This window comes from Zosterops lateralis, assembly GCF_965231275.1.
Source record: "Zosterops lateralis genome assembly, chromosome: 22".
In the NCBI taxonomy this organism is placed as follows: Eukaryota; Metazoa; Chordata; class Aves; order Passeriformes; family Zosteropidae; genus Zosterops; species Zosterops lateralis.
Window position 1 is genome coordinate 2,892,133 of NC_139782.1, and position 14,043 is coordinate 2,906,175.

Below are 14,043 nucleotides of genomic sequence, written 5' to 3' on the forward strand. Positions count from 1 at the left end.
AGACTCAGTCTTGCTGAGCCTCTCTCTGTCTCTCACAGGTATGGCTACTTTGGCTCAAACATATGGAGAACCAAAATTTCTGGTGGCATCCAGCCACAAACCCTTGCTTCTGGAGTGGGCTCTGGCAGGCCAGTGGATACAGAAGCAGATTCCTCCTTCAGTTGCTCCCCTTTCTTCAGATGCCAGTCCCTGGTAAAGCCATCTCTGGCAACTGGTAGTCTTTATGTCCACAGAAAAAGTCATTCTCCTGAAAAGGTACTTAAAGGAGAACAGACATCTAATGGGGCATCTCCATGTGTTGAGTCTTTGAAGAAAGACCTTTCAGCCAGTCTGGATGCAGAGGGTCTGCAGGTGTTACTGGAGACAGATTTGTGGGGGGCTCAGATGAATGTTGGTGTAGCCATGTGTGGGACTCCTACAGAAGTGTGTGTGAGCATTGCTTCTTATCCTGGAGGTAAAGAGTTTAGACCAGGCCAGCAGCTTAGTGTTAAATCTGTAGAAGTCAACAACTCTCATGTTAAGTGCAGCAAAGAGTCAGAAGAGGTGTGTGACTCCAGACCACGAGCAGCCAGAAGAGCAGCTGCAGTGGGCAGCAGCCAGTCCAATCCTTTGGGTACACCAGCTGAAGAAGGCTTAAATGAACATTCTGATGTAGAATCTATGAACATGAGGATAGAAGGAAGGAGAAACAAATACTCCTACCAAAGCAGCCAGAGGAATTTGGAAGCTAATGGCAATCTCCAGGAGTCTGAAGAATGTTCTGTAGAAAGGAATGCCAAAGAACAACGGTGCTGTGAAGAAGGGAGCCAGACACAGAAAACTGTGCCCAGAGAGGTGAGGGTATGCTGACTGTGAAGCATCTCTGTTCACAGGTATTACTTGTGCTTGTTTCTGCCACTTGCTAGAGGTGCAGAGTTGAGGTACAAGTGATGGGGATGCTTATCCTATAATTTTTTCTTGTCACTGAATCGCCAGAATATCATCTCTTACAGTTCTTCTTCATCTCAATGTATGCATCATTCCATCTCACATACTTCTTCCTAAAGACCAGCTTGTTGTCAACTCGGTTGTTTTGGGAATGTAAACACCTGTTTATATTCTCTGGTCTGCATGCCAAGGGAAAGCATTAAACTAGTTTTTTCTCTGCATATTGTTGCAGGGTGCTGAGATTTCAGGCTTTTTGGGCCTTTTCTTGTCTGAAGTATGTAAGAATGTTCACAGAGCAATGGTGTGGGAGCAGTGTCCCACATAATACACAACCTTGAGGCAGTCCTGCTCTGGTCTCCATCCAAAATGATGTGTGCCACAAAGACAAATTCTTCAACAGAGTGGAGCAGTGTGAATAATTGTGAGTTACTTGTGTGTCTCTTGTCTGTTTGCAGATCTCAGAGAACAGCTTCTGGTCATTGAAGGTGAATGAGCAAAGGTAAAAAGACTCTGTTTAAGTGTGAGTGTGCTGGTAGTTAACAGAGGAACACTTCTGGAAAGTGGCTAAGAAGCCAGGTCCCTAGGAACATTTGGGTTTAGGATTTAGCCTACATTAATCTACATCCACTTCTTTTCAAAGGGTTGTCATTTCGAATGGAGCATGATCTAAAAAATAATTTCTGTACTTTTCAATGCTATCTTCTAAATTCAGCCTTGGTTGTTGCTACCAATGAAGAAGTGTTGGTACCCTCAGTGATACTCCTCAGGGCAGCAAATTCAGTGTGCTCACTGCACAGTTAGAGAAGATCAAGAGCTAGATTTAGCCGTGAGGTGTAATTCAAATTTGTGGCTAAGACATGAATGAGGTTGCTACCAGTTTAGCAATAGGGATTCCTAAATTTGGTATGAGACTGCATGTTTCCATTCTTTAGAGAGAATGATTTGAAATAACCTCATTACAACTTGATGGCTGAACCCTGATTGCCACCTCCTGGCTGGTTTAACTTTCCTTTCTGTTAACAGGAACTCAGCTCTGTTTTTTGTTTTTAAGTTTCTGGCACTTGTGTGACAAACAAATCCTAGCAAGGTGTTTCCAGGCCTGGAGGAGACATACCCTTTGGAAAAGGGCAGCCAGGCAGCTTTACAGACACCAGGAGGGCTTTGGTGCTCTGCAGTGGACTGTGCACCAAAGGAGGACACAACTGGAGGTGGCCCAGCAGAGACATGCTGCAACTCTGCTAGCTGCCAGCTTTCAGAGGGTGAGCACTGGCTGGGGATAGTGGTGCTGAGCTTTCTGCTGTGCAGTCAGAGAAGGCACAAATCCTGTTTGGATAGGGAGCAGGAAGGGGTGCCCTGTGTGAAATTCAGTGATGTAGACCCTGCTACTAATACTATCAATACTCTGTCTGCAGTTTGTTCTAATCATATGTTTCTTCTTCAGTGGAAGGAGGCTGTGGCAAAACAGAGCAAGAAGGAAGCTCTGCAGCCTGAGCCTTGCTCCTATACCCAAAGTTCATCAGCGGGGATTTTTGGAGTAGGAAAATCAGCAACTATGACAACCTCAGCTCAGCATCAGCTTGCAACAGGATACTCAAAGGAGGCAGAGCAGGCTTATAGGTAAGCAGAGAGCATTCTCTTTCTGTTATCTTGGACAAAGAGAGGTTTACAAAAATGGAAATTTTTTCTCAAATGATGGAAGACTTCTTTTCATGTCCTTGCATGTATTGCTATGGATAAACATTGCAAAAATTAGTAGTCTAGTGTTAAGAACTAAACAATCCTGTTTCAGAACTTCTGTGCACCAGTGTTTGCAGTCTGATTTAAGTGTCTGACACAAATACTCCTGTACTGACTTTTGGCTTCAGCCATCACCTGCATGTGTGATACAGGTGTAAATGAAGTTGGAGTGAGGCAATACTACAGTCTCTAGCAGTAGTGTCAGAGGTGTTGAAAGAAATGCCTTTTGTTGAGGCTTCTAATTCTGAAGGCAGAAGAACAAGTTGAGACAAAAAGAGAGAGGAAAGCCCTGGATTCTGTTCTGTAAATGCCTCTTTGGTCAGCTGGATGTTAAGGGATGCTTGTGGCTCCTTCAGGATGGAGGGAGAGCTGTGGACACAGCTTCGTCACAGGCAGGGAGGACATGAGTTCTGCTGGAGAGCTGAAGCCATCAGAGACATAAGACGGCTGGCTGGTAAGCACACATTGCATAGCCCTGGAACAGCTTGGTATTCACTGTTTTACCAGTTTTTGTGGTTTGTGTCTAGTTGTTGCTTTGAGCTCTTTCAGAATGTGATCCTGCAAGTAGCTGGGCCAGTATCTGTGATGGTGGAGGATGGCCACTCACTGTGTCATACAAGTTTTTCCTCAATCCTTATATGAATTCAGGTGCAGCATGTGCTGCTCCAGCAATGTGAGCTGCCTTCCTTAAGTGTCCTTCCCCTGGCAGCTTGGAGTTAAGCCAGGGAATGTTTGCTGTGTGACACTAAGTTGTTTGAAGTTCTTCTGTTATTTCTCTTCCTGTCAATCTCTTCCTGCCCTGCGACACAGCAGCTTTCAGACTGTGGCGCCGGCAGAAGGAGCTGCTGAGCAAAGAGGAAGCCAGGCTTTTGGAAGCCCGTGCTCTGCTGGAAAAGAAGAAGCTACGAAACATTTTCTGGATGTGGCATGCTCGAAGCTTGGAAATGAGACAGATTCTAACGCTGACAACTCAAATCCAAAGAAACTTGGTCTCCTGGTGAGTTGATGAGATCTGGTTTTCGTGTGAAAAATCTGTTCACTGTGAAAATCCAAGGAATAACAGAGCCAACCCAGTTAGTTGTTGTTCCATCTTAAAGCCATCTATCCTTTTATTTTAAGAGTTAATAAAGATGAAAGTAGGGGTAGAAACATGAAAAGGAACTGCTGTGGCCAGAGATGTTACAACTTGTCTCCTGTGCACTGCCAAAACTATTTTGTCCTGACTTTTGATGTCCTGAAAGACCAAGCCTGAGAGCAGCCACTGTGCTTCTATGCTCTAAGCATGACAGTGGCTTTTTACTGAAATGAACAAATAGAAGCTCAGGGAACAGCTTCTGTGTGTCTGTCCTGAACTAAACCCAGTCTCATAAGCTTGTGTGTTTTTCAGCATTTTCCTTTGGTATTCTCAGGTGCTTCAGTACATGGAAGGAGACTGTTGCACAGAAGGCACTTGATAGATGCAACCTGGCCCGTCTCAGAGCAGTATCACTCAGGAAGCACTTCCAGCAGTGGGTTGAGATGCTGCGGGTCAGAGGAGTTGATAAGCAGGCAGTAGTGAACCTCTTCCTCCTGCGATGGAGGCGGCATTACGGTGAGCAGTTTGGGGTCTGTGCAGGATCTACGTTTTAGAGGTGCTTAGGCTCCTTCTTCCTCTTCTTGTACACCTAAAACAGCCTGAAAATGGAGGGGCTCAGGTGATACAGGGTATGAACAAACCAGAGTGTGCAGAGGGCTAGTTCTGTGTGTGTCAGTGAAGCTGTAGGGAGGTTTGTCACTCTGCTTCATAAACCAAACATAAACTCTTAAACTTTGCTGAAAAGAGGCAATTTGAGGGTTGGGCTGGGCTGAGTTGGAATGCCTTGAGACAAACAATCTGTTGTTCCTTTGTGTAACTGGTGAAGGAGCAGTTATAAATAGCTCAGTAGTTGACATGACTGTGACAAAGAGGCACGAAGATCAGGCATCATGGACTGGAGAGAGGCAGTTTCTGGAGAAAACCATCTACTCTTTTGATGACTTCTGCCAAAAACTGAAGCTGCAGAGAGTATATCTGCTGTGGAAAACAAGGCTGTGTGAGCATCACAAAGCTGAGTGAGTGCAGAAGAGCCAGACCCTGGAGCCCTGCCCCCATTAGTAGTGTCCACTTCACTTTCTGAACCTTTTGCAAGAGCCCCTTTTACCCTATCTATTGTCCTTCATGTCTGTGCTAGTCACCCCCTCTGGTGTTCTTCTGTCAGTTTACTGTCTCATATCTTCTATCTCAGTTCTTTCTCTCAGACTTTGAAGCAGTGTAAACTCAGAAAAACTCTGAAATTATGGCACCACAAGTATCTCATGCTGAAGACAATTGGACAAAGTTCTAAGCACTTGCATAGAGCTGTCTGTGAGGAGCCTCTTGCCATGCTGTTTTCTGAGGACCTCTCAGCATCATCTGGCTTTGACAGCAGTGCACCAGCTACTCTGACCTCTCAAAGCTCATTGGAAAAGGTGAGAAGGTCTTGGTACGCCCAGACTGCTCTGAGGCATTAAATTGCTTGCTTGGATTTTTCAGGGAAAATTTTTATTTCAACATGATATTGTCATCAGCAAACTGTGCTTAAAATTTAGTGCTGAATCTGTGGGGTCCTGAAGCTGAAATGAAATCTGAAAGTGTAAAGTCAATGCTCTCTGTTCCTTTTCTGGTTCATCATTTAGAGATGTGGGAAGGTGCTGAGCTTGTGAGATTCCCTCGTACACTTGCTTCTGTTTGTGGCTGCAAGGTGGAAGGGATGAGATATAAGGAGCTTCCTCACTCAGACAGTGCATATGCCTATTCCCCTTTTTCTCAGTATAGAAATAAATGTATTTCTGGATTCAGTATGGAAATTACTAATATAGAAATAACTTTCCCATCACTTACATGTTCACTCTCCAGAGGGGTGTCATGGCTAGCCTGCAGTTCCTTTGGATGCATTCTGGATTTGTCTGAATTCTGGATGAAAAAAAGGAGTAGATGGCATGATCAGAGCTGTTAGTGGAGTTCTTGCACTGTGAGGACACTCACCTCACAGCGTGTTCTCCCTTCATACCTGCAGGAATGCAGTCTCAGTGACAGCAGCCAGCACAGCTTCTCCTCCCTTCTGACTGCTGAGGATGTCACACACATGTCCTGTCACAGCTCTTTCCTGCAGCTCCACCAGTGCCCAGAGCTGCCAGCTGAGCTGGGTGGGGAGCTGTGCTTGCAGACCTCCTTCCCTGGATCTGGGTGAGTTGGAGACTGGTTTTTTGGGATGCTGGTAGGAGTGACCCCTTGTTTGGACTGGCTGAATTCCTTCCTTCTGGATAATCCCTCATGCCATGTCACACCATCCTTCCAGGAGACTTATCTTCTTCTTTCTTTCCTTCCTCACCCAACACCTTTGTAATGCAGAAGAAATTGGTTTGTGGGAAATCAGTTCCAGTCTTCGGTGCTGCAGAGTCCAGATAATAATTCACAGCCTCCTACAAGTTACTCTGCATGGGAAGAGGTGAGGCTAGAAAGTGTTGTGTAAAGTATAGATATACAGATGTTTTCTGCATATTCAAATTTAGCAAAGAGCCTTTGGGTTTCAGTATCAATATGTAAAGTCTCACTGCTATTTTGTCTTTTTTGTTCTCTCTCAAACAGAAGATTTGGGAGATTGAGGCTTTTCTCAGGGTAACTCTTCCCTACCATTTGTCAGCTGAGTGGAAGTAGGGCTGGTGTCAAGGATTTAAAAGGGATGTGTTAAACCCTCGTGTCTGGGTGTTCATGTGGGGTTAGTGGGTCAGCAACAGAGCTGGGCAATCACAGAAGTCACAGTGGCAAGGAGAGATGGCTGAGCTGTGTGGAGTAACTGCTATAACAGCAGTTCAAGGCCCTTTTTTGCCTTTCTGGATTACAGGGCTGCAGTTCTGACAAGAAGATGAGTTGCTGGCAGGAAGCAGAGAAATGCTGCCTGCAGAGGTGCTTCCTTGTCTGGTCAGCTCGAACTCGACATTGTGTAAAGGCCCAGCAGTTCTGCAGGCGCGTGCAGCTGTCTCGGTAGGGATCCTGCTTTCTAGAAGTTTCCTAAAGCTCTTTGTTTAGAAAGATTAGCACTTACTTTAATATAAAAAAGAAGGAAAATAAATCTTCCTCTAGCTATTTTTTTAAATCTTCAGTGGGAGCTTTGCAGCCCAATATTTTGGGGTTTTTCCAGGTTCAAAAATACTGTGTAGGAACACAATTTCTGGTTTGATGAGATGCCTCACAAATTAGAGCAAGCCCAGCTCTGCTGATAAGTCCTGGTAACTTCCTATCCAGGACTGAACAGGCCTTGCTCTTTACTGATTCCAAAGCTGAAGAGCACAACAGGCTTGGCACAGCCAGGACAGAACACCTTACTCCCAACAGCTTGTCCTGTCCATCATTTCCCCTGACATTAATGGGGAAAGGATGTTAACAGATCAGATGTGTTTCCAAAACTCCCTTGTGTGTATGTTTGTTACAAAGGTGTGTATCTCTGTGAGTTTTTCCTGCAGTCAGTGCAGCAACCTTTGTCCTTCTCAGAGCCTTTCTCAGCTGGCACCACTGGGTCATGGAAAATAAGGACCAAAAAGCAGCAGCAGCCCTAAAAGATAGACTTCACTGTTTCCAGATGGCTTTCAGCCTGTGGAAAAGGAGACTGGCACAGAAAGTGGAAGCTGACTGGAGGTTCAGGTGTCACATTCACCAGCTGACTGCTGATGCTCTGTGGCGTTGGCGTTCCTACTGGCAAAGTGAGTTACCCCATCCCATGCAGCACTGTGGTCATAGAAAAGGGAAGCTCTGGGAATGGTTGGGATGGAGAAAGTCACTCTTTTGGCTGTAATTCTGTGCACTGCTCCTCTGGAAAGGCACATATTACTCCAGGAGTCAGTAGGTGCCTGTGTCACTGCATTCTGCCTATCAGCAGGACATGTTTCCTACTGTTTTGCAGTGCTTTGTATTAGGGAAGATGCTCCTTTGGTACTTCTGCCTGCACTACCAAAAGAGTGTTCAAGCAGGGTTTTTTAGCAGCTGGGGGATTAAATGGAGCTCCATGCAGCATTCCAAGTTTGAGCATGTCTCCTCAGACCAAGCAGTCAGGTTTTGCTTCAGTGGGAACAGGGTGTATCTTTTGGGGTGGCTTAACAATCCTGATCCCTTAAGGAATTCCATATGCTCTAAGGATTTATGCTGTGCCAGGGAAGAAAAATTCCCAGTTTTTAATGGGAAACTGCCTTGCAGATAAGAATGGAAGTAATTTGTGATCTCCTGCAGGGAAAATTTGAAAGAAGGTCTGACTGCCTTGCAGACAAAAAACTACAAGATTAATTGAAAATTCTCTTTAGCTGCTAAAGGGAAGACAGGAAATCTTAGCAAGTTTGGTCCCGTTTGGTGTTTGCAGCAGATGTGTTCTTTGCTCTTGTCTGGACTCTGCAATGGAGAAAGTCACTGGGCTGAGCTCAAGAGGGTGTGCTCTCTCACAGGGAAACGTGCTCTGAGAGAACTACAGCAGCAATGGGCTTGGCACAGCTGCCAGGAGAAGAGGCTGGTCCTGCAGACATGGTATTACCAAATGAGGAAGCAGAAATGTGCTGTTTTATTCTGGAAAAGTTTTCTCCTGCACAGGTTTGTTTCTTGCTCTTGTATTTCCAAGGGAAGCTCTGCATGAAGAGCCTTTTATGTAGTAGTATCCACTGTATTAAGAGCAGAGTTTGGGTTTGAAAGTGTGGATAGCTCATGTATAAATGGAGCTTCTGTAGGAGCACCTCTCTGAGGATGTGTCTATATTAAGGGATCTCTTACCTAAAGCCTCACACCCCACCTCATTTTTCCCAGTACAAAATTCTTTTCCTTCCAGAACTTGTATTCAGTCTTAGTTATGCAGGGTGGTATTTGTGCACTAAGTGAGGGAGAGATGCAAGCAAATTTGTGTAGTTTAAAAGTTGAAAGCCTCATTTGCACTTCAGTATTTGCTGAAAGGAATAGTGGGCAGAGACCTTACAGAGATCTGATGTTTACAGATCTGAGTCTTTTAGGATTCTGGACATAGTGTGTTGATTTTAATTTAATGTGAAAAATTGAGTTCAATTAGTTCCTGCAGGAAAACAGTATAAAGCTTATGAAGGGAGAACCATGATATTCAACTCATCTTGGTGTTATTACAATAACAATAATATAGGTGAAGCTGTAGTCTGTCTTTAAGTCTTATGTTATATTTCAGATCCTGAAAACACAAGAATTTAATTTCTTTTCTCTCTTAATTGTGTTCAGTGGCCTTCTCATTGAAAACAGTTTTGTTTGTGGTTTATGTTTTATGAGGCCAGTGCCTGCCTGCAGTGCAGAGAAGTGTCCAGCTGTAGTGAACCAGGAGTGTTGAATTATTTCTCTGAAATAATTTAGGAGGATAAGAATGAAGAAGATTATTTATGCCAAGGGTTCATTTAAGGCATGAGAAGTGCAGGTTTGGTCCTAGCAGGTTTTCTTTTGAAAAAAATTCTTTTGAATTGCAGATTAAGGCTGAGAGGACATAAGGGTCTGCAGAGGAAAGAGCAACTATAAACCCAGTAAAACTTTGGTGGCTGTGATGTTTAGACTCTGCACTTACCCCACCCAACTGCATTTTCCTCTGCAAATCCATCTGTGTGGCTCCCTCGTGGGAATTGTATTTGGGAGAAGCCCTTAATGTTGTTCCTTCCTGTTGAGTGTGTCTCCACCATTAATCTTCCTTCTCAGTCTCCTTTGATGAGAGTCTGCTTCTGATTTCTCACCTGGATATGGTACAGGCTGAGCTCTTTCTCTTCTGAGGGGGGCATTTTTCATGCTAGGATAACCTGCAATAGCTTCTCTTGATCTTCCAAACAGCCTGCCAGGCACAGGATATTTATACCTCTGCCCTATGGTGCAGTGGGGTGATTTGCATAATGAAGGTCCAAATGGAACAAGGAACCAAAAGGATAAGGCAGGAGTTAAAAGCAGATTGGATTCTCTGGTTGCAGGAAGACTGGCCTCCTGTGCTCCAGCCTGCAAGATACAGAGGGATTATTGTGGGTGCAGATTTACTGTGCTGGTAATAGTAACTCCTGAAGTTGTTGATTTTTTGGAATAAATTTGTCTTCAGAAAGATTCTAGTTGTACATCCCACATACACAGAGCCTCAGTTTGTGACAGCCAAGAAACAAAATGTGAATCTTGACGACAAGCGGCTGTCATAAATGCTGCAAGCAGACTTCAGGAATCTGCTGGCTTCCATGCTGAAGGAAATTTTAGCAGTTTTACTCTCATCCCATAATGAAAAAGCCTTCATCAAGCACCATCTTTCTGGTCAGCACATAGCACAGTGATAGATTGAAGACTGACTAATTAATTTTTTTTTTTTTTTTTTTTTGGTGGAGGGATCCAGTATGTGTACTGGCAAGGCAGCCTAGGAAAAGCATTTCTTTTGTAGGCAAAGGAAAAGTGTAATATAAAATTGGATTCAGTTTACAGAGGCCTTTGAAGAGGAGGAAAAGCTCAAATGGCCAGAGGGAAACAGAGTCTCTTGGGCTTTGGGTAGGTGAGAGGTAACAGTGCTGGGAACCTGAAGTAAAATAAGGGCAGGTTTTCAACAGAAAGATAGTTGCAGAGTCTGAACTTGCACCTCCCAAAAATGAGGTGCTGGAAAAATACATAGCATGGAGATCAATGCATAAATTGCAGAAGGAATAATAGGAACAGACTTTTTTCTTGTTGAATGCTCTTTGGCTTGCTTTGACCATTTATGTGGGACACTGCAGGACAGATGAAAAGGTGAAATTCGGTCTGACATGGAATTGTTACTTTAGGCATCTGCTTCTTTTCTGTGCTTGTAACTGTTTTCCAGGTGCCTTGTCAGTTGGGCCCAGGTCACTGCATGTAGACTGAGGCAGCATGAAGCCATCTCTTATTTTAAAAGAGTCACAGAGCACCGTCTCCTGGTTGTGAGCTTTACTAAGTGGAGGGACAAACTCTTGAGAGCTGAACCAGTGCCAGGAGGAAGAAACCACAAGTGGCAGGAGCCCTCTCCAGGTAAAGCCTATCACCGCTGGCGAGTGGCTGCAAGAGGACAGCAAGCCCTGCACCTGGGATCTGTGGCCACTGTCAAACAAGTAAGAGAAGATAAAGGTCCCTATGAGACAGTTAATAATAACTCAGTGAGTCACGAAGCACTGAGATAGTGTGACAAGGCTTGTGTAAAAACCTGGTTTGATTTGTGGTGATTGCTTAGTCCCTGCTGTGAAATTCTTTGCAGACTGTGCACACAACTTCATCACCATAATCTGGCACTGATTGCAACAACCATATGGAGCATAGCAATATGGAAAGGGGACATTTTGACCAGGGAGATGAGAGCACTCCTTCCTCTCTGCTCAAAGATAAGATGGGATAATCACTGTCCCTGCAGAGCAGAGTGAGCTGTCACAGTTGCAGCTTTTTTCAAAAGACTCACAGCTAGCAAACTACAAAGAGGTCGATTGATTTGGAAGGGCTGAGTCAGTCCTGCTGTGATCTCATCTGTGCAGTTTCCAGCCTGGGGTCTAGCACATTAAGCTACCTGCAGAGCTGTGAGCCTGTCTCTCTACAACTAGTTTGTGTGAGTGCTGTGAGTGCATTGTGTTTACTCTTGGATGCAGCTGTGTTATTTCTGTTTGTAGGCCTGCAACTATTGGACCAGAGCAGCTGCCTTTTCCCACTGCTTACGGCTGCGCAGTACCCTCATAGGTGTGAGGAAAAGCAGGAAGATGTCTCTGTCTTGGTCCATGAGTAAGAAGATTCTCCCTCCTCTCTTCCTTTAAGAAACCCATTCGGGAGTGTGAGTGATGAGGGAAGGGGATTAGTTAGGATTAGAATCCCAGCTTAATTACTGGGATTTCTCTGTGGAGTAGGAGCTCATGGCAGTCAAACTCAGTGGATTTCTTCTGTGTTTAGGAGTTGAAGGACTAAGGGCTCATGGCAGCTCTGATGTCTCCCTCTCTAGCTCCAAGGTTAGCTCCTGTGTGATTCCTCTTTCGTTTCTTAGAAAGCAGAAGAGGCAGAGAAGAAGATTCAGCACCAACTGGACTTTTTCCCAGTGCCATTCAGCGCTGGCTGGTGATCTACAGGAGCCAAAGCAGGGCTGAAAGGCTGCTGGAGAAACCCAATGTGGTTGGAGCCTCTTGTGCACATGGAAGGATCCAGGAGAACACAGCAGAGGTGGACTTGGAGGAGTGGGATAAGAAGTGGCTTGGGTAAGTGAAGTGGAGGGCTTTGGGCTTCCTCTTGCTGATACCATCAGGGAAGGACTCCCTTGTATGGCTGGTAAAGCTTACTTGCTTCTTTTGCCTGCAGGAGGAAATACCTGAGGTGGTGGCATGACACAGTGGTGCTGCGCCGGCGCCAGCATGACAGGAAACTGCTCTGCCTGGCAAGGGCATGGCATCAGTGGAAGGAAGCCAGCAGGGTGGTGATGCTGGCTCAGGTGTTGGTGAGTGTCTGGTGCCACTGGGCTGGCAGTGATGAGTGTTATTGGGCAAGCCTGCTCTGACTGTAGCCTCACATACATCCTGAGAGATGACACCTGGGGGTTTAACAAGTACCAGTATGCACCAGAAATCCTGGTCTACTGCTGTGGCTAGTTTTTCCATTGTTCTTTTTGAAATGTTGGCTTGACAGACTGGCATATCCACAGATTTAGTTCTGCTTTGCCCTTGCAGATAGGAAGCTGAAACAGGATTTGCCTAGCTTGTAAAAGTTCACAGCAATTATTACAGTCTTTGTCCTCATCTGTGTTCCTGATACATCCCACTGGTGTCCACAGCTTACCAAGAGCTGTCATTTGGCTTCCCCTTCTGCTCATACCCATGTTCTGCCTGGTTCCTGGGCATTAGCTGTGTGAGATGTGCTCTGGCCTGCCCAGGTAACAAGGTGATGCCTGTATGATGTGAGCATATCCATAGTCACTGAGGAGCTGTGCTGTACCACAGTGGGCATTGTCCTCTCCCCAGGGTACTGGGCCTTAGCCACACTATGCTGGACAGAGTAGTTCAGCAAGAGCTCTGTTATTAGTCTGCTCTATTTGTTACCAAAGCAAAGTCTTTTAAGAGGGACTCAGGAAAGCAACTGGAACAAGGTGGGACTGGAGGGAAGTGAGGTAATTTGCCTTCCAGAGCCCAATTAATCTGAGCACTGCCTCTTTTCCTGGCAGGACCAGCAGCGGCTGATAGAAAAGGCCTGGAGGCTGTGGAGACAAAGATATTTGCAAAGCTGTGTGGTGCAGAATCTTTTGGAGGAGGAAGCCAGGAGCCTCCTGTCTCAGGTAAGCATTATGACTGTTTCAATTCAGTGGTACAAAAAAGCACCCCAAAGGGACAACTGGTGTTCCCTGTATCTCTCTCCCTGCACAATGCACTTGCTTAGGGGGAGGTTGGATACATCAAGGAGTGAGACTTGCCAGTAAAAAAGGAAAAAAGCTTCGAGTGTTACATGGGTTCATCTATGGGTGTTTTTCAAAGCTTTGTGTCAGGAGTCAATTTCCCTGACATGTGCCCCCTTCCCTGCTGTTATTAGTGATGTTAATCCTTTAATCCCTTGCCTCTTGAGACCCCACTCAGGGAAGAAACAGGCTCCACATTAGTGCAGGAGGACTGTGCTGACTTGCACCCAGGGGCAAGCAAATCACTATGAATTTGAGCAAGCAGGCAAAGCCTTAGAACTCATACCCAGTTTGCCCCTCTGCCTGCCTCCCAAAGATTCATGTAAGATTAGGTCCTCCTTTAAGGAGACAGGAGCAGGTACTGAAATTAGAGGGCAGGGGGAGCATTGCCTTTCTTCTCTTACATTGATTTGTACTCTGCATGCCCCATAGTGGCTCTAGGAGAGACAGGGAAGGGCTTTGAGTGAAGGGTGAGGCAGCTGGCAGAGCCATTGCTACAAGGAAAACTATGTTTATGACTTCTGTGAGAATGGCTGCAGCCTCTCAAGGATAACCCGAGTGTTTGATTTGTCCACTTTCCTCTTTCAGGCCTTTGGAAGGTGGCAGCAGCTCACAGCATTCCAGCGCAAGGACAAAGGATCCTGCTGAATGGAGGGGCCTGCCTGCAGCTGCTGCTCATTTCAGGACACGTGGAGGATATAGCTCCTGTCACAACAAAGAGCTGGCCCTGTGCCGTCAAGAAAGAGAACACTGTGCCCTTACAATAAAAGCAGTGCTGCCGGCCAGAAGGATGACAGCCAAAGAACAACCAGGAAGAGGTGGTACCTAGTGAAACGTCCTCTTTAAAGGACTTGTATCCTGGAGAAGTTACTCACAGTTGTGAGATTGCATTCTCTTCTTCTCTGAACCCTGCTTTTGCTAGAGTTACGATTAAAGGTCAAAAAAC

At 45.5% G+C, this 14,043-nt stretch overlaps 1 protein-coding gene across 1 annotated transcript; it reads left to right on the forward strand.

Moving 5' to 3' along the window:
* Window positions 1-1,750: 1,750 nt before the first annotated feature.
* LOC310918182 (uncharacterized protein C1orf167) lies at window positions 1,751-14,013 on the forward strand. The gene is made up of 18 exons (XM_083876979.1): window positions 1,751-2,186; window positions 2,369-2,544; window positions 3,021-3,118; window positions 3,475-3,661; window positions 4,074-4,255; window positions 4,566-4,755; window positions 4,929-5,151; window positions 5,739-5,908; window positions 6,074-6,170; window positions 6,567-6,706; window positions 7,214-7,422; window positions 8,155-8,296; window positions 10,530-10,794; window positions 11,341-11,449; window positions 11,706-11,913; window positions 12,014-12,149; window positions 12,870-12,980; window positions 13,686-14,013. The coding sequence occupies exons 2-18, from the start codon at window positions 2,480-2,482 to the stop codon at window positions 13,743-13,745; spliced, it is 2,592 nt and encodes an 863-aa protein (XP_083733105.1). The 5' UTR covers window positions 1,751-2,186; window positions 2,369-2,479; the 3' UTR covers window positions 13,746-14,013.
* The last annotated feature ends 30 nt before the right edge of the window (window positions 14,014-14,043 follow it).